This window comes from Vicia villosa, linkage group LG3 (assembly GCF_029867415.1).
Source record: "Vicia villosa cultivar HV-30 ecotype Madison, WI linkage group LG3, Vvil1.0, whole genome shotgun sequence".
NCBI classification, from domain to species: domain Eukaryota; kingdom Viridiplantae; phylum Streptophyta; class Magnoliopsida; order Fabales; family Fabaceae; genus Vicia; species Vicia villosa.
In genome coordinates this window covers 196,290,788-196,312,141 of record NC_081182.1, presented here as the reverse complement: position 1 = coordinate 196,312,141, position 21,354 = coordinate 196,290,788, and the positions used below count along the sequence as shown (strand labels likewise).

The 21,354-nt window shown below is 39.9% G+C and overlaps 1 protein-coding gene across 1 annotated transcript; it reads left to right on the top strand.

The window, feature by feature from the left end:
- Window positions 1-129: 129 nt before the first annotated feature.
- LOC131659666 (uncharacterized protein At4g02000-like) lies at window positions 130-639 on the top strand. The gene has a single exon (XM_058928823.1). It carries the CDS (start codon window positions 130-132, stop codon window positions 637-639), a length of 510 nt encoding a protein of 169 aa, XP_058784806.1.
- The last annotated feature ends 20,715 nt before the right edge of the window (window positions 640-21,354 follow it).

The window sequence follows — 21,354 nt, the reverse complement described above, 5'->3', positions numbered from 1 at the left end:
TCCTTGTAAGAGGATGATGATGAAGGAGGGTTTTGCTTCGATGTGACGGAAGATGGGGAAGCCGCGAGTGATTTACGGCTATGTCTTGTAGGAAGGTTCTTATATGATAAACCGATCCATGTTATGTCGATGAAGAAGAGAGTGGCAGATATGTGGCGCTCAGTCAAGGGGGTCACCATCAAGAAAGCACTGGAAGGGCTATTTTTGTTTCAATTCTCTCATAGGTTAGATATGGAGGTAGCATTGAAGGGAGGTCCGTGGTCTTTCGGTAATCACTTACTGATTATTGAGAGAGTGCAAATCGAAGTACAACTTGAGAATATCCCGCTTTTTCATGTCAAATTTTGGGTACAGATCCATAATCTTCTGGCGGGTTTGATGTTGGAGAAAGTCGGGAAAACAATAGCAAACTACATCGGTACATTTGTGGAGTATGACAAGAACAATAATTCGAGCTTCTGGAGGCAGTATATGCGACTGAGAGTCAAATTTGATATCCGACAACCTTTAAAGAAAAATACTAGGGTGAAAAACAAAGGCGGCGAGTGGTGCACAGTTATTTTTAAATATGAAAATCTGAGTCTGTTCTGCTTTGTTTGTGGAATATTGGGACATTCGGAACAGAGGTGTGAAGTCTGATTTGCAATGGAGGATGATAATGGTGTTAAGGGATGGTCTAATGAGATTAGAGTGGATAATAGGAGATATGCTAGTAACTCAAGCTCAAGGTGGCTGAAAGAGGAAGGAGATAGTGGTGATGGCATACAGAATTCTCCAAACAGTGCTACGGAGAGTGAGCCTCAGGCGCAGACTGTGGAAGGTGGAGGAGTTAATGTCACAGAAGAGGGCCCACGTGAGCTTGCTGTGAGTGGCTGTGCGGATCTTGGCAAAAGGGACATGATAGTCAATTTGGCACATAATCTCACCTCCCAATCATTGCCAATCAATAGCATTTATGTGGATTTGCCCAGCCAGTCAAAAGCGCCATTTATTATGGAAGGAATCTGTGGAGACAAAAAAGCAAGTCAATCATTAGAGTTTAATGTTGATGTCTCTAAACTACCTACACTTGACCCCGTCGTACCAGCTTGGCTGGCCCACCAGAACCCACTTTTGCAACAAAACAAGTCAAATAATAATACCCTAGCCCAACCAATCACAAGCCCACTTTTACTTAACATGCAAAACCATACTCCTATCTTCACCCAACCCTGTTTGCGTGAAACCCAGCCAAAAGCAGAAAAAATTAAAACTGGGTCTTTAACCCCCAGACCCCACAAATTTAAAACTCACACCAGTTTCACCCATGCTACCAGTAGCCAAAAAAACCAGAAAAATTCTCTTAACTCAAGACTCCCAACAGTTCCAAAACACAATAATACCAAACAGCCCCACTCTGGAGAAGCTACGGATGAATGTTTTGAAGGACAAATTGAGCGCAAAAGGCGAAGGGAAATAGTTGCCGGTATTGATGAAGGTATCGCAGTAGCAACACAGTCTTTTTTATCGGCAGGTCCTGGCGGTCAGGACTGCCGGGACCAATGAAGATCCTCAGCTGGAATTGCCGGGGCCTGAGCAACCCGAGAGCAGTTCCGAATCTGCGACAACTAGCTCAAAAGCATTATCCAGATGTCTTGTTTCTCTCCGAAACATTGTCGAAAAAACAGAAGCTTGAGAGTGTTCGTGTGCTCTTGAACTTTGACTCTTGTTTAGCTATTGATGTTATCGGAAGGAGCGGAGGTGTGGCGGTGTTATGGAAGAATGCAAGTGTTATGAACTTTTCTAGGAATTTTGTTAACTTAGTGATCCAAGACGATTCGAAAGGCGAATGGAGACTTACTTGTTACTATGGTTATCCGGAGCGTAGTCGTAGAAGAGAAGCATGGAATATGTTACGTGAGCTCAGCCGTATGTCAAATGGTCCTTGGTGTGTAATTAGTGATTTCAATGATTTACTTTCTCAAGAAGATAAAGTAGGCATTCATCAACATCCGAATTGGTTATGTGCGGGCTTTCGTGAAGCGATTAGTGACTGCAACCTTAAGGATATTCCTCTGGAGGGGCACCCGTTCACCTGGATCAAGAGTCGAGGTACCGAGCGTGTGATTGAAGAACGGTTGGGTCGTGCACTCGCAACTCAGGAGTGGCTGGACACTTGTCCGGATGCCAAACTTACGAATTTATTAACTTCTCATTCTGACCACAGTCCCATCATTCTGCAATGTGAGTCGGTTCGACGGAGTCGGCGTTCTAGCTACTCTTTCAAATTTGAAAATGCTTGGTTAGAAGAGGAGGAATTGGGGGGAGTGGTGAGGAAAGGTTGGAACTTGGATGAAAATGGGGGAGTACTGCAGCGTATACGCAACTGTGCAACGGAACTTTCGCAATGGAACAAAGTTACTTATATGCAGAAACACAAGAATCTAACAGTGTTCATGGCAGCCATGGAAGTTGCCCGTCTGGTTAATGATACAGCAACCGCAAGAGCTTTTCTCGATGCACAACGGGAGTATAATAAGATTCTGATTCGGGAGGACATTTTTTGGAAGCAACGTTCTAAAATGCATTGGTTACGGCACGACGATTCGAACTCAAAATTTTTTCACAGGTCCGCCACGGTGCGAAAGAAGTTCAAGAATATTGACATGTTATTAGATGATGTTGGTAATGAGATTAATGGACAGGATGGATTATGTCAAGTTGCCAAGTCTTACTTTGAGAAGTTGTTTGAAGTCAAGCATGGAATTTATGATCCGGTGTTGAATTGTATACAACCGGTAATATCGCAGGGTGATAATAACAGATTGATATCCCAAATTTCCAAAGAAGAATTGTATGAGGCTCTCCTACAAATGCATCCAAATAAATCTCCAGGTCCTGATGGTTTCAATCCAGCTTTCTATCAGAATTTTTGGGATTTATGTGGTGATGACATCTTGCTGGCAGCAGTCAATTGGTTGGATAGGGGTTTTTTCCCGGCGGAGCTAAATGAAACGAATATTTGTCTTATTCCCAAATATGCAAAGCCTAAAGACATGAAGGAACTCCGTCCCATCTCTCTCTGCAGCGTAGTCTACAAGATAGTTGCTAAAGTTTTGGCAAACCGTTTGAAACTCGTTTTAGACAAGTGTGTGTCGGAGGAACAATCGGCTTTTGTCGAAGGGCGATCTATCCTGGACAACGCTATGGTGGCTACAGAAATCATCCATGCTCTTAAGAAGAAGACCAGTGGTAACATAGCTCATTTAGCTCTAAAAATTGATATCAGTAAAGCATATGATAGAGTTGATTGGGGCTTTCTTCGAGGCATCCTTCTCTGTATGGGATTTCATGAGAAATGGATTCATTGGTTAATGATGTGTGTGACTTCGGTTCATTATTCTGTTCTTGTTAACTCTGATAGAGTTGGACCCATTATTCCAGGAAGAGGACTGAGACAAGTGAAGGATAGAAAAACACTTAGAAAGGGGGGGTTTGAATAAGTGTAGTCTTAAAAACTCAAACGATAAAAACAATTTGCACAGTTATTTTTATCCTGGTTCGTTGTTAACTAAACTACTCCAGTCCACCCCCACGGAGTGATTTACCTCACCTGAGGATTTAATCCACTAATCGCAACAGATTACAATGGTTTTCCACTTAGCCCACGACTAAGTCTTCTAGAGTATCCTGATCACAACTTGATCACTCCAGGAACAAATGCTTAGACACAAGCTAAGACTTTCTTAGAGTATCCTGACCACCACGTGATCACTCTAAATACAACTGCTTAGACACAAGCTAAGACTTCCTAGAGTATCCTGATCAACACTTGATCACTCTAGTTACTTACAAATTAATGTAATCAATTCTAAGAGTATTACAAATGCTTCTGAAAAGCTATAATCACAACAGTGATATTTCTCTTAAAGTTTAAGCTTAATCTCACTAATATATTACAACAGCAATGTAGTGAGCTTTGATGAAGATGAAGTTTCTGAGCTTTGATTTGAACAGCGTTTCAGCAAGTTAATTATCAGCAGATTTGGTTAAGAGTTGGTAACCTTGCTTCTCATCAGAACTTCATATTTATAGGCACTTGAGAAGATGACCGTTGGGAGCATTTAATGCTTTGCGTATTCTGTACAGCATTGCATTTAATGTTTCACGCTTTTGTCAACTACCTCGAGCCTTGTTCACGCTGTGTCTACTGACGTTGCCTTTAATAGCTTCCAACATTCCTTTTGTCAGTCAGCGTAGCCTGCCACCTGTACTTTCTTCTGATCTGATGTTTATGTATACAACGTTTGAATATCATCAGAGTCGAACAGCTTGGTGCATAGCATCTTCTTGTCTTCTGACCTTGAAGTGCTTCTGAGCGTGATACCATGAGAACTTCAGTGCTTCTGCTTCTAATCTCAAGTTCTTCTGATGCTTCCATAGACCCATGTTCTGATTCTGCCTTAACCATCTTCTGATGTCTTGCCAGACCATGTTCTGATGTTGCATGCTGAACCTTCTGAGACAAAGCTTCTGAGCGCTGATTTGTGCATACTCTTTATATATTTCCTGAAAGGGAAATTGCAATGTATTAGAGTACCACATTATCTCACACAAAATTCATATCCTTGTTATCATCAAAACTAAGAATATTGATCAGAACAAATCTTGTTCTAACAACAAGGAGATCCCTTGTCGCCTTATCTTTTCATTCTCGTCTCTGAAGGGCTTTCTGCTCTTATTAGAGGAGCCGTCTCGCGTGGTGATATTCATGGGGCACATATCTGCAGGGGGGCACCAAGTGTGTCCCACTTTCTTTTTGCTGACGACTGTTTTTTATTTTGCATGGCAAATCTTGTGGAGGTTACTAATCTTATGGAGATCCTTAATACTTATGCAGCGGCGTCTTGTTAGGAGATTAATCTTTCAAAGTCTGAAGTTTACTTTAGCCGTAACATTAGTGTACCAGCACAGGAGGATTTGGCCAAAGTAATGGGGGTGAGGCACGTGTTGGGCACAGGAACCTACTTAGGCTTACCGTCTATGATTGGTAGAAGTAAGAAGGCGACGTTCTCTTTTCTCAAAGACAGGGTTTGGAAAAGAATTAATTCTTGGAGTGGTAGATCGTTATCTAAAGCAGGGAAGGAAATTATGATTAAATCAGTACTTCGATCGATCCCGGCCTACATGATGAGTCTTTATTTGATCCCAGATGGCGTAGTGAAAGATATTGAAAAAAATGCTGAATTCTTTTTGGTGGGGGCCGGGGGTGGTCGTAATAACAAAGGTATCAGGTGGATGTCATGGGAGAGGATGACCTGCTTAAAGAGTGAAGGAGGTATGGGATTTAGGGATTTCAAAGCGTTTAATATGGCTATGATTGCAAAACAAGGGTGGAATTTCGTGACGAGACCTACCTCTCTTGTGGCTAGAATCTTCAAAGCAAGGTACTTCCCTCGATCCTCTTTTCTTGATTCCAAGATTGGAAATAATCCAAGTTATGTGTGGAGGAGTTTGTGGAAGGCAAAGGATGTGCTTAAGTTGGGTAGTAGGTGGAGTATTGGAGATGGGAGTAGCATTAAGGTTATGCAGGAACCGTGGCTCCGAGAGAAGGGAAGTTGGTGGTTTAATGGTCCCCAGAAGCAAGATGTGTATGATCTTTTTGTCAAAGATCTTATGCGACCCGAAGAAAAACAATGGGATGTGGGGAAGGTGTATCAAGTTTTCGATAGGAGGGATGCCGAAACTATTCTTAGAACTCCTTTGGTGGAGGATGTGGAAGTAGATAGGATGATTTGGCAAGAGGAGAAAAATGGTGAATATAGTGTGAAATCAGGATATAGATTATGGCGAAGGATGCAAAACAATACTCACTATGGTATTGAAGGTAATTGGAACCATCTTTGGAGTATTTTAGCACCACCTAGAGCTAAGCATTTGTTATGGAGGATATGTAGGGATTGCCTCCCGACCCGTTCAAAACTCCAACAACATCATGTCCAATGCCCGATCTTGTGCCCTTGGTGTGAATTAGAAGATGAAGATGAATGGCATGTTTTTTTCGGGTGCTTTTCTACTAGTCAAAGTTGGCGGGCAGCAGGTTTTTCATCCTTAATTGAACCCCGTTTACATACTTTTCATGATGCTAAATCCCTTATTTTGGATGTTTGTAGTCGTGAGGACCGTAGGGATGCAGGTAGATTTGCGGTTTTGCTTGAGACTCTTTGGAGAAGTAGGAATAATGTGGTGTGGCAAGATACTCGTGAAGATGCTATGCGGATTGGTTTACAAGCCTATCACAATTGGTACGATTGGTTTCTAGCCAGAGAGAAGCATGAGCCTATCGTTACTACTAATAGTTCAGAGGGTTGGATTCCGCCTACGGTTAATCAAGTGAAGTGCAATGTTGACGCAGCTTTCAATAAGGTTTGTGGTTCTACCAATAGAGGTTGGTGCTTTAGGGACCATTTGGGGAGATTTATCACAGGAGGGGTGGCTTGGGATATGGGTTCTCTTTCCGTCATTGAAGCCGAAGCCACCGCTTTGAAGGAAGCCGTTCAGAATGCCATCTCCCTTCATTTATCCCATGTTATTTTTGAAAGTGATTGTCAAATTGTAACTAAGGCTGTTCATACTACAACTGTAGGTAACTCTGAATTTAGCCTTATTATTAGATCTATTCAGAACTTGTTGCTTCTTTTTCCGAACTTTGAGGTAAAGTTCATTAAGCGCCAAGCGAATTCGGTTGCCCATACTTTAGCTAAGGCGGCCAATTCTTGGTCTAGGCGTAGTTTCTTTAATATGGTACCTCTTTGTATTGATCATTGTTTAAGGAATGAAAGTCGTTAAGTTTGTTGCTGTAAAAAAAAATGCAACTAAAATATGTGGCCGCTTTGCATAAGAAAAAGAAATTCTTTACCCACCTCCTTATTTTCTTGGTCACCTCTGGTGAAATCTTCAAAGTACTCTCGGTTTCAGAAATGTATTTCCGAAAACATATTTTTTTAATGAAATAAACTGATTTCGAAAATGTACATCCAAAATAATGTTTTTTTTCCAGAAAATGAGTGAATTCGGAAGTACATCTCCGAATGCACCCCCCTTGGAAGAATTCGGAAATGTACTTCCGAAATAAGGTCTGGACAGAAAAAAATAACAAACAACAATGATTCGATTTATTTAACGGTTGAAGATTACATCGATTACGTTACATAAGATTAAAGTTACATATTGTTAAACACGGGTAGGTGAGGATGAGTCAACATTTTGATAACGTCGGCCCCCGATCTTTGAAGTTTCGCATCCAACTCGATCGAACCCTTTGAAGAAAATCGATCGAAAGTTGTCCACAAAACCGCTAAATCTTTGTCGTTCTTGGTCTCAAAAGGTGTGAACTCAACGTCTTCGTCGTCGTTAAGCGATGGCGAACGGTACTCGAACTTGACAACCTTTCGATTTTCCGGATATTGCAATAGCGTGTTGAGACACGTTATCAAGTCCGCAAACGGCGTGTCGCGCGAGAAGCGGAATTGAAACGGCATCGGGTAGCCGCTAGTGAAGTAGACGAATGCTAGGTGGGGGTAGGTTTGTGTCATTTGTGTTTTGTGGTGTGAAGAGTATGAAGAAGAGTGTGTTGTATTTATAGACTTATTGGAGCCATAATGGCCCAATAAACCTTATCCTGCATTCAGTAGAAGTTTCGAAAATGAACTTCCGAAACTGGTCTGAAAACATGTATATTTCGGAAATTCATTTTCGAATTATGCAGAAACAGAGATGAATTTTGCATTTTGTGCATTGCATTCTGTTTTGTGTTAACAATACCAATAGCATCAAAATAGGCATAAAATAGGCAATGACAACATAAAACATACTTGATCTTACCGAGCAGATCAGATGGCCGACAACGATGAAGGCTTGAAGTTCCGAGCAGTTGAGAGGGAAAAAGGTGTTGTACCTGCAAGGCACTCTGATGCCAAAGTAAGTATGTATTCCACAGGGTACAACAAAATAAGAGAGTTTTTGGGGGTAAGAAAAAGGTTACCTTTCGCTTTGTATGTAGAAGGCTATTTATAAGGTGTTTTTGAGCGGATTGGACTCCTCCTTCTGGGGCGGATATTTAGGAGACGCATGGACTGATTGTTTGCCGAGCACGAGTGGTCCTCGTGGTCAGTTACTTGGCAAGTTTGCCCGGTCTGATCGAATGGAAACCTCCACGCGTGATCTGAAGTGTGTTGGGCCAAAGGCGGGAATGGCCCAATTAATTGTATTGGGCTGGTCCAGAACAATACGTATATTATATATGTATTGAATCGGTCCTATTTTACATGGTAAACGACAATACATACAAAAAAGACACGCACCGGTCATTACAAACAAAAAACGGCCCGGTAAAAACTAAAATTCGCCGAACCAATCGGTGGCGCCTAAATCTAAAATAGGTATGTTCTTCGACCGCTCTCTATTTTGCGCACGCTCTTGGCTCATCATTTCTTCAAACTCCGCCATTCTTGAAACGAAGGGATCCGGCCAAGTCTCCGCCTCATTTGAATGATGTGCCGTCTATTGACAAGAAGTAGCTGGTATAGGACACCCTGGTTTCAAAAAGACTTGCACGAAGTGCCGCGATCTTAGATACCCGATGCATATGATGCGGCTCGACGCATCCAATGGCGGTCGACTATGAAGTGGAAAGAATGTCTCACATAGTCCAAATCTCGTCAAATCGACACACACCCGATCATATGCACTTGCTATTAAATGGCCCATATCGGGGAATGACATCCACTTCGAAACCGGAGCGATACCGGTAAGTGATGTAACAAGTGAATCATGAACTTTCTCAAAGTTTTCTTGATTTTCATATAGTCGGGCGTAGATGTCCCGATCCGAAGTCAACTCTGAAAGAAGTTCCCGTCAAATTAAAGTGTGATTATCTTCCCCTTTACCGAGCAAACCCGCAACGGCCGATATCCACAATTATCGTCGCCTCCAACATCAACTATGTTCTCGATATATTTGTGCATAAAAAGTGGCATCTCATCAATGTAGATAATGGGTGATTTTTTGATCGGCGGTGTGTGAGGTGGCTTCGAAATACGGTCGCCTTTGTTACCACTACACTTGGACTTTGGTGTCGGTGAATTCGGGAATGATGCATCAACATGTTCAAAGTAGGAAGGAGATCGTTTTGTTGATGTGTCTTCTTGTGTATTTTTGGACTTTTTCGGTGCACCTTTCGTTTTAACCGGTTGAGATGGCGGTTTCAAATTGGTGGTCTCCGGAAATGCAATTTTTCGTAATTGTTCCTTTATGTGCATTTTCATTGTGTCGTCCGCTTTAGCAAACTTATCCATTATCACTTCCAACTCGTCAGAGATGGTGATTTTGGAATCATTTTCTTTCGGCGGGTCAAAATCATCAAAACGAAGCTTCTTCCAATGGTCAATTACCTCATCCATGCGTATCGGTGAATTCAACTTCATTTTTTTTTAAAGTATACAAGCACATGGAAGGCCGTATGTCTTTCTAATGGTGCACCCACATTTGGAACTATCCGGACCCGTTGTCTCCGCCCGCTTCGCTTCATGAAACATAAAATTCAAACCCGAACGGGATATGTTGTAAATCAATTGGGAGAATAGAATTTGGCCCTTAAACCGATGTTCCATAACTGTCTTGCTTCGACCGAACGATGTTTGAATTTCATTGTGTTGATTTTGGAGCATTTTGGTTTACGGTGTCCCATCCCCGACACAAATCTCCCTTGCTATCACCTAACCACCTCTTCAAGACCGCATGTGCGGATTCAACTCGGTTAGTCGTGGTGCAACCAAGATGTCTTACTCTATCTGTCCAAGCACATACAACTTTTTCCTTTACTTTGTCAAGGATGGTGGATTCGACATAATGACAAAAAGTCTTAATGGAAACGCACAGAGACCTAAAGTGTACTACTTTCTCGGTATACACCTTTTCGGAGTGTGCATCTAAAATCTGTTAGAACAAGATCTGTTCTGATCAATATTCTTAGTTTTGATGATAACAAGGATATGAATTTTGTGTGAGATAATGTGGTACTCTAATACATTGCAATTTCCATTTCAGGAAATATATAAAGAGTATGCACAAATCAGCGCTCAGAAGCTTTGTCTCAGAAGGTTCAGCATGCAACATCAGAACATGGTCTGGCAAGACATCAGAAGATGGTCAAGGCAGAATCAGAACATGGGTCTATGGAAGCATCAGAAGAACTTGAGATCAGAAGCAGAAGCACTGAAGTTCTCATGGTATCACGCTCAGAAGCACTTCAAGGTCAGAAGACAAGAAGATGTTATGCACCAAGCTGTTTGACTCTGATGATATTCAAATATTTTATTCACAAACATCAGATCAGAAGAAAGTACAGGTGGCAGGCTACGCTGACTGACAAAAGGAACGTTGGAAGCTATTAAAGGCAACGTCAGTAGACACAGCGTGAACAAGGCTCGAGGTAGTTGACAAAAGCGTGAAACATTAAATGCAATGCTGTACGGAATACGCAAAGCATTAAATGCGCCCAACGGTCATCTTCTCAAACGCCTATATATATGAAGTTCTGATGAGAAGCAAGGTTGACGATTTGCTAACAATTAACTTGCTGAAACGCTGTTCAAACTCAAAGCTCAGAAACTTCATCTTCATCAAAGCTCACTACATTGTTGTTGTAATATATTAGTGAGATTAAGCTTAAACGTTAAGAGAAATATCACTGTTGTGATTATAGCTTTTCAGAAGCATTTGTAATACTCTTAATTGATTATATTAATTTGTAAGTAACTAGAGTGATCAAGTGTTGATCAGGATACTCTAGGAAGTCTTAGCTTGTGTCTAAGCAGTTGTAATTAGAGTGATCACGTGGTGGTCAGGATACTCTAAGAAAGTCTTAGCTTGTGTCTAAGCATTTGTTCCTAGAGTGATCAGATTGTGATCAGGATACTCTAGAAGACTTAGTCGTGGGCTAAGTGGAAAACCATTGTAATCTGTTACGATTAGTGGATTAAATCCTCAGGTGAGGTAAATCACTCCGCGGGGGTGGACTGGAGTAGTTTAGTTAACAACGAACCAGGATAAAAATAACTGTGCAATTTATTTTTATCGTTCAAGTTTTTAAGACTACACTTATTCAAACCCCCCCTTTCTAAGTGTTTTTCAATCCTTTAATTGGCATCAGAGCGCCGGTTCTAAGGTGCAAGCAATTAACCGTGTTTAGAAAAGATTCAGGAAGAGAAAAACGCTTCAGTAAAAGATGGCTGGTGAAACTCAAACATCTACATCTGGCTCAGCTGAGCAATACTACAATGGTAATGGTAACAATGGTTACACCAGACCACCAATATTCGATGGTGAAAACTTTGAGTATTGGAAAGATAAATTAGAAAGTTACTTTCTTGGTCTGGATGCTGATCTATGGGATCTTCTGTTGGATGGTTACAAACATCCTGTTAAAGTTACTGGTGTAAGGCTCACGAGAAGCGAAATGAATGATGATCAAAAGAAAGATTTCAAGAATCATCACAAATGCAGGACTATTTTGCTGAATGCTATCTCTCATGCTGAGTATGAGAAGATATCTAACAGGGAAACGGCCCATGACATATATGAGTCCTTGAAGATGACTCATGAAGGAAATGCTCAAGTCAAGGAGACCAAAGCTCTTGCACTAATCCAGAAGTATGAAGCCTTCAAGATGGAGGATGATGAAGACATTGAAAAGATGTTTTCAAGATTTCAAACTCTGACTGCTGGATTGAGAGTTCTCGACAAAGGCTACACCAAGGCTGATCATGTAAAGAAGATCATCAGAAGTTTGCCCAGAAGATGGGGCCCAATGGTGACTGCATTCAAGATTGCGAAGAATCTGAATGAAGTTTCTTTGGAAGAGCTGATCAGTGCCCTGAGGAGTCATGAGATTGAACTTGACGCTAATGAACCTCAGAAGAAAGGTAAGTCTATTGCTTTAAAATCTAATGTTAAAAAATGCACTAACGCTTTTCAGGCTAGAGAAGAAGATCCTGAAGAATCAGAATCTGAAGAAGAAGATGAATTGTCCATGATCTCCAGAAGGGTAAACCAACTCTGGAAGAGCAAGCAAAGGAAGTTCAGAGGCTTCAGAAGTTCAAAGAAATTTGAACGAGGAGAATCTTCTGGTGACAGAAGATCTGACAAGAAGAAGGCTGTCTGCTATGAGTGCAATGAGCCTGGACATTACAAGAATGAGTGTCCGAAACTTCAGAAGGAGAATCCCAAGAAGAAGTTTCATAAGAAGAAAGGTCTTATGGCAACATGGGATGATTCTGAATCAGAATCAGGATCAGACTCTGAAGGAGAGCAGGCAAACTTTGCGCTGATGGCGACAGAAGATGATGGATCAGAATCTACATCAGAATCAGATTCTGAAGAGGTATTTTCTGAACTATCTAGAGAAGAGTTAGTTTCCAGTCTAACAGAGCTTCTTGAATTAAAAGCTCATCTTAGTATCAAATACAAAAAGCTGAAAAAGCAATTTGAATTTGAAACTAAGAAGCTTGAGTTGGAAAATTCTGAATTAAAAGAAAAAGTTTTAAAATTATCCAATAATGTTGGATCTCCTTCTGATTCATAAAAATCCACTCCCAGTCTGAATCATATTCTGAAAGAATATGATTTAAGTTTCAGGAAGTTCTTATCTAGAAGTATTGGCAGAAGTCAGCTAGCTTCTATGATATATGCTGTGTCTGGGAATAAGAGAGTTGGCATTGGTTATGAGGGTGAAATCCCATACAAGCTTGAATCTGTGGATGATATGAAAATATCATACAAGCCTCTGTATAACCAATTTAAATTTGGCCACTCCCATGATATTAAGCACACATCACATGCACAAAGTTTTCACATAACACACACCAAGAAGCATGTGACACAACCTAAGAAATATCATGGAACTAAGAATAAGAAGTATCATACTGTTCCTCCTGCTAAATATTTTGCTAAACCCAAGTTCAATCAGAACTTGAGGAGAACTAACAAGAAAGGACCCAAGAAAATGTGGGTACCAAAAGAAAAGACTATTTCTATTGCAGATTCTCTTGGTGACAAAGAAGACAACATTCAACATGTCATGTCATCTGGACTCAAGATGTTCTCAACACTTGAAGGGAAGAAGGACTGCTTTTCAAGTCCTGCTACTTAAATCTTCTGGAGAAGTTAAGGTTGAAGGAGTTCAGAAGAGCAAGTTTGTTAGTTTTGGAACCATCTATTTAGGTTGTTTCTAAAGCAATAGTGTTTCATTCTTGGTTATTCTGAATGCTCTAAAAACTACAGAATATACAATATTGAAACATTGATTGTAGAAGAATCAATCAATACCTGATTTGATGATAAACTTGGTTCTGAAGAACCAAAGCAGCTTAAGAGCTTTGCAGATAAAGTCTGTCCTATCAGAAGCTGCAGAACCGAGAAGCAAATCTCCAGAAGTTGTGTATATCAGAAGTAATGAATCAGAAGATCATTCAGATTTACATTAGCACACTTTAGAAGAAGTGATTCCAGAAGAGAAAGTTGATCAAATCAGAAGCAGTGATCAAAATCAGCAGGCGTAAAGACTATTCAAATTTTTTACAGCTGTCATCTATTATCTAATGGTAAACACGTGTTTGTACGGTTTGTACAAAGCGTGCAGTTGAAAAGACGCCGACCTAGGTAACTGTATTAAATCATTTCGTTTACCACGTTCTCTCACCTAACGTCTCTCATCATTTAATGAAATTGATTTCTTTTGATTCTGGAACTGTTCATTTTTTTATTCTCTATTTCAAATCCGTCTCTCTATATTCTTTTCAAATCGTATCATATATCCTTTTTCGCTCCCTGTCTCTCTTTCTTCTTGCATACTCTCTTTTGAACCCTAACCGAAAACCCATTTTTTTTTCTTGTTCATCACATTTGTTCATTCTGCTTAAATGGCTGGCTCTTCTTCACAAAATGTTGATTCATCTACTCTTCTCCATATTCAAAATGAAGTAAATCAGGAACTCACTCCTGTTGTTGCATGCTCCATTCCAAAAGACAAACTAGAAGTTCTATGTGAACTTATGGTTGATTTTGATAATCTTGAAGAACATGAATTTCACCTCAAAGAAGATATCATTTTTCAAGGATGAACTTCGTTGTTTGCTGAGTTCTGTGGTCCTGTCTACCCAGATCTTGTCAAGGAATTCTGGATACATGCAGTGGTTGCTCCAAAATCAATATTATCCTTCGTCCATGGAAAGTTTGTGGTTGTAACTGAAAACATCTTAAGAGTGATGTTTGATCTGAAAAACCCTGAAGGGGCTTTTGAAATTGATCAAAGGGCAAATTGGGGAGATGTTTTGTCTACTCTCTATCCGGACGTTAATGAAACAAAAAGTGTCAAGGACTTGAGAGATCTCTTCAAAATCTGGACCAAGATTCTTCTTGGGTGTTTCTATCACAGGAAAGGGACACATGCCTCTGATTTCATCAACAATGAGCAGAGATACTGAAATTCTGGTAAGACAGACCCCAGATGTCATATACGATGTTGTGACATCTGGTCTGTCATCAGCTTGGCTGAGGCAGTACATACAGATCCCTCAATTATTTATTACATCTAACATCCAGAAGTCTGGAAGTGTTGGGATCCCATATCAGTTCAGTTAACATTAACAAATCTGCTTAGCAGAGATTCTGTGTTAGCACAGTCATTAAGTCACACACTGATGTCGTGCACGATGTTATGACATCCAAACTGAACTTACAAATAAACAATGCAGAAACATAAACAACACAACAGGATTGTTCACCCAGTTCGGTTCAATCAACCTACTCTGGGGGCATACCAAGCCAGGGATGAAGTCCACTATTAGTAGTATCAATTCAGAGCTAAACTCCCAGTTTACAACTCCTCACTTAATCACTACCCAATGACCCCTCTACCTAGGTTCTCCTTAGATATGGAATATCTCCATTCCACTCCCAATCATAGCAATGATGTCTAGCAGTCAGCAATTCAGCCACTGCATCGACAGCTTAATCACCAGCAATTTAAATATACATAATGGAGTAGTTCCAAGAGCACAATCTTCACTCATTGCTTCACAGCTTCTGAGTGACTAAAGTAAACCTCTTACCTACAGGCTTCGAGGCACAAATCAGTGACCATCCCACAACCTGGGTGGTTCACTTAAACAACAAACCCTAATGACTACATTATGATCGTTAGATTTTTAAGGCTACAAAGATTCCTATATATAACCTGATCCTAGTTGGACTTGGGCTTAAAATCGCAGCACTCCATGCTGTTACAAATCAGCAGCTTTCTTCTGCTATAAACAAGGCCTTATAATCATAAGTTACCTAATTTATCTCCTAAATTAGTAACTGCTGAAAACTTCAATCTTAGATTTGATTCTTCAATATTCTGACTTGATTCTTTGACCTTTAAAGCTACGCCACATAGGATTACATAATATTCTGTATTTTTTAAATTAAAATTGAATCTTCCTTCCTCAGTTCTGCAGGCGCGATGTCATGGCCAATGTCATGACATTCCTTGTAACATCTTGTTTCAGTACCTGTTTTGTTCTTTTTAATATTTGCAAGAGTACAATACATTACATTCAGCTGCTATTATGTTTTAGCCAAGCATGGATGCCAATAAGACAATAATACAGAACAGAGCATTAACAATGCATTAACAATCTCCCCCTTTGTCTTATTGTGGCTAAAACTAAACATAAAAAAATACAGATTAAAATTAACTCCAAGAGCAGCTGCTTCAATTTTCAGGATACCTAGGCTGAACCACATCATAACATCTTCAGTCTGCTTCTACTTCTGTCTTCAAATCTTCCTTTGTTTCTTTTGACAGTAGCAAAATCAGCGTCAGCCTCTCTCCCCCTTTTTAGCCATAATATGACAAAGATGTATCCAATGTCATAATATGCAATGGAAGAACCTGTAACTCCCCCTGCACATGAGGAAGAAGATACGGGAACCAATTCTTGCCACTGTAGTTCTTCAAGAACTAGCCCTTGTAACTCAGAACACAAATCACAATTGTGTTCATAACTCAGATCACAAATCACAACTAAAACGTCTCCCTTCTCGAAGACTGAACAAGAGGATGCATGTTCATTGTTATTTCTGTAACACCTTTGGTGGAGATCCATGATTTCCCCACCCTGTGTTATTCTGAACAGATTTTGGTAGAGGAACCCATCGCAATACCAAATCTGGACGCACCCAACACAAACACACACGAAACACATCTTTAAGAAATTTGACATCTGAAGCCTGCTGTGAAGATGCTAATTTATAGCCATAGGAGGATCATAGGAAGTAACGATAGTCTTTGGTCTTGTTCAATGGTCAAGCTATTAATTAGGAAACAGTTCTCAAAGCAATTACTCTTTCCAAAACAGTTTTTCCTTGTTTGACTCTGCAGAATCAATGTCTTTAGCTATGTCATGACATCCGGTCAGACATTGTCCCTCTTTCACCTCACAAGCACATAGCTTAAGATTCTTTAAGAGACATTAACACAGCATCCTATGGACCACATAATAGACCTCCTACTCCTTTACTGACCTACTAGTCATAGACCTCTGTTGTTCTGATCTCCTTGAGACTGTATACTGCAACTGTGAAGACCCTTCTAACACTTGTTGACATGCAGCTACTAGACCAGATCAAGATTTGTGGATACCAGAAGCACATGGTTAGATTCAACCATTCCCAGAAACACTGACTGTAATGATACATCTTGTTAAACCTTTTCACAAGAAACTTCCTCTAACTAAGTTGAAAGAACTCCTGCTAACTTGGACCACCTTCATTATGATGATAGAGTAAAACAGACCAAGACAATTTTCTAGAAGTATATCTTGAAATAAGAAGACACTCCCCCTATCTGTGATAATTTGTGCTTCATACAGGAAAACTTGTAATGGAAAATATAAGACTCATCTTCATATCTTCACGAGCGCACCCTATGCCCAACAACTATCTGACACACTTCACTATTACAAAATAACTCACATCAGATGTGATAACATCTTGTATAACATTAAGATACAGTTGAACAGTTCAGTGCATTCAACTAATTCCACTTCTCTTTCTTCAACAGATTCAAGTCTACCACCTTATCTCCACCTGAAATAATCAACAAATAACTCTTTGACACTTGATGCTTCCATAGAAAGGTTGCCACAGACTCAACATAAAGAACTGTCACTTCTTCCACTTGTTGATCATAATCCTACCAAGTTGCACTCTGATCATGGTCTGCCAAGATAATTTGAGATCTTCCTTGATATGATGTTTCTCATAATGATTAACATACTCTCCAAGAAGAATCCTTGTTATCTACAGCTATGTTGATCATCTCACCAGACTTCTGTCTTCATAGTCATACTTACTACTGAAGTCTTCATCATGAAAGTAAGCACGAATTGCCAGAACATGTTACCATCACCTACTTTGATTGATGTCTTGTCATACTTCATACTTCCCCTGAGAATTACAACATAAGGATGTTTTGAATAATTGTCCTTAACCTGAAGCATTCTTCATTTGGAACTGCCACACTTTCCAAATTTGGAATCCTTTGTTTGCTTGCTACACAGGATCCAGACTGCTACTTCACGTACCTTGAAAATAGAAAAAAAATCTAAATAGCTCTTGAACATGTCTTTAACAGATAGATCTGAACCTAGTCTTTCCTGGAGTCTTCAAGTGTTGTGATGTAACATACAAAACAAAGCATCACATACATCTTCTTCTTCTTGAATCAACTCACCAACCAACCATTGCCTTTCTTTAATGCTTAATTGAAGATAACACAGAACTATGGTTGATGCATAGTTCAAATCAGACCATGGACACATCATACACATACTTAGCTCCCCACAGAGTATATGAATCTGTATTCAGGTTGTACATCCAATAAGTACTAAGTCTCCCGTCAAGGAACCTATTAGTCACTTAGATAGAATTTGCTGCTCACACCAAGTCCTTCTAAATGATCTCTTCTTCATACATGAAAGCATTCTTCTTGACAATGATGTTACAACATCTGTTATGACATCATTCATTTAGACTCTTTGGATTTCTCCTTCAACATCTCCTGTATGACACTTGGGGAAAGACAAGGAAGGCACGACCAACACCATCAACTTAGCTACACATCAGTCATGATTAAGGGATAATATATCTCATATCTCAATAAACTTTTCTTCAGACTTCTCTTCTGAATTTGAGATAATGGATGCCACATTCTGTACTCCATGAAGAGATTCGCTCAACAAGGTTTCTGGAACAGATTCACTTATGGCATAACTCCTGAAAATACCTCAGATTCCACACAGTAATCTGACTCCCTTGAATCATCACACAATATTCAAAACCATATTTCACTATGCACAATACACAGTATTCAGTTTTCACCACTAACTGTTCTATGATTAAGAAAACAATTCACACATCTGGTTCCTTTGACCAAAAGAACATACCAGATATAAGCTCATCTTGAATTTTCATAGAGGTCTTGAAAAGAAAGCCTGAATGAATCCTTTCACTTGTACTGAGCTCTACTTCCAACTCCCATAAGCTTATGCCTGAAATAAACTGACATTTGGGATGGAAGGTTCAGTTGATTGTATTCTGACCAATCAACACAAAAAGCAGATGTCTCCTCTTCCAGATCAGGAGTAGGTTCCAAACAAATGTACTCACACTACATAAGTTTAGCACCAGAACATCTGTTCTTCAACTGGTAGCTGCATACCAGTATGCCATCAGTTCCTTCTTCTTGGAACACACAATTCTTGACAATCTTGAGGATTATCAAACAACTTTGCAGATGAACATGAGGAACACTGATCATATGAACCTCTTCAACCTCAATAACCATGCCTTTATGAGTGGACTTGAAAAAAAAATCTCAAGTATCTTTGACACTTGTACTAAAGTTGAAAACAATCTGCTACAAATTCTGTTGAAAACCATATAACCCTAGAGATCTTCTTTCAAAGATAGGATTATGCATCAGATGCTATGCAGCAGAAAATAGCCATATATCAACAGAGATTACACAATGCTTACTCCCAGAACCAGTTGTAAGCATGACATCCAAGAATTGCAGCTGAACAATCCAACAATATGCTTGCTTCTTCTTCAAGCAACACAACAAGACCTAACCAATATTTTGACCAGAAAGAAACAGATAAGCACAAAGAATACCTTATCATTAACTTCACTCCCGCATGAAGGTTTTGACAATCTTCTTCTCTGTACCTTGCTATATGCTGAATAAAACACCCCAAATTCTTCACTCCCGCATGAATCATTTGGATATCCTTGAAACCAGTAACACCATCTTCCCTTGCCAAGAGACAACACCTGTTTTGGTCAGTTTGGTCCAGTCTTCCACACATAGGTCCATCCTCCACTTCTAGGGACCATTCAATATGACCATGAATGTTCAAACAATCAACTACCTCCAACAACCAGAAAGTATCTCCCATGGATCTCATCCGGAAACAGACAGGATGCCTGCTCTGATACCAATTGAAATTCTGGTAAGACAGACCCCAGATGTCATATACGATGTTGTGACATCTGGTCTGTCATCAGCTTGGCTGAGGCAGTACATACAGATCCCTCAATTATTTATTACATCTAACATCCAGAAGTCTGGAAGTGTTGGGATCCCATATCAGTTCAGTTAACATTAACAAATCTGCTTAGCAGAGATTCTGTGTTAGCACAGTCATTAAGTCACACACGGATGTCGTGCACGATGTTATGACATCCAAACTGAACTTACAAATAAACAATGCAGAAACATAAACAACACAACAGGATTGTTCACCCAGTTCGGTTCAATCAACCTACTCTGGGGGCATACCAAGCCAGGGATGAAGTCCACTATTAGTAGTATCAATTCAGAGCTAAACTCCCAGTTTACAACTCCTCACTTAATCACTACCCAATGACCCCTCTACCTAGGTTCTCCCTAGATATGGAATATCTCCATTCCACTCCCAATCATAGCAATGATGTCTAGCAGTCAGCAATTCAGCCACTGCATCGACAGCTTAATCACCAGCAATTTAAATATACATAATGGAGTAGTTCCAAGAGCACAATCTTCACTCATTGCTTCACAGCTTCTGAGTGACTAAAGTAAACCTCTTACCTACAGGCTTCGAGGCACAAATCAGTGACCATCCCACAACCTGGGTGGTTCACTTAAACAACAAACCCTAATGACTACATTATGATCGTTAGATTTTTAAGGCTACAAAGATTCCTATATATAACCTGATCCTAGTTGGACTTGGGCTTAAAATCGCAGCACTCCATGCTGTTACAAATCAGCAGCTTTCTTCTGCTATAAACAAGGCCTTATAATCATAAGTTACCTAATTTATCTCCTAAATTAGTAACTGCTGAAAACTTCAATCTTAGATTTGATTCTTCAATATTCTGACTTGATTCTTTGACCTTTAAAGCTACGCCACATAGGATTACATAATATTCTGTATTTTTTAAATTAAAACTGAATCTTCCTTCCTCAGTTCTGCAGGCGCGATGTCATGGCCAATGTCATGACATTCCTTGTAACATCTTGTTTCAGTACCTGTTTTGTTCTTTTTAATATTTGCAAGAGTACAATACATTACATTCAGCTGCTATTATGTTTTAGCCAAGCATGGATGCCAATAAGACAATAATACAGAACAGAGCATTAACAATGCATTAACAGATACATTCTGCATTGCATTGTCACCAAGAAGGAGGTTGATGCCATTTACATTATCTTCAACCACATGTGGAAGGCTGTGAAGGAGTCCAGAAATGCCTTCAGAGAGAAAAATTGTACCACCATTCCGTTTGGCAGAATTATCACCAATCTTCTGGTTCATTCCAAGATTGTTGAGCAACTGGAAACTGAAGGCACTATCAAGAACCTTGTTGTCACAACTGGGGCCTGTCTGAATGCCTTCACCTTAAAGAAGATGAAAGTGATTAAGGCTATCAGTAAGACTCCCCAACCTCTTGCGGGAACAAGAATCAGGAGAGCACCAGTTCTAGCTGAATTTGAAACCTTCTTCAACAGTGAGGTACCTGAAGTCAGAACTAGGTATCTGAAGTCTCAAGAAGAAAATAAAAGTCTCAAAGATCAAGAGAAGGGTGCTCCAATCATAGTAAATCGCAAGAAGGAGGAAAGGACTAAAAGAAAGTTTGATCATCCTTCTGAAGAGGTCATTGCAAAGGTTGCTAAGGCTGTGTCTGTTGATTTTGAGAAGAAAAGGAAGGAAGCTGAGAAAA

What these genes read in the sequence shown, in the direction of transcription:
- LOC131659666 (XM_058928823.1), top strand. Translation starts at nt 130, where the DNA reads ATGAAGAAGAGAGTGGCAGATATGTGGCGCTCAGTCAAGGGGGTCACC.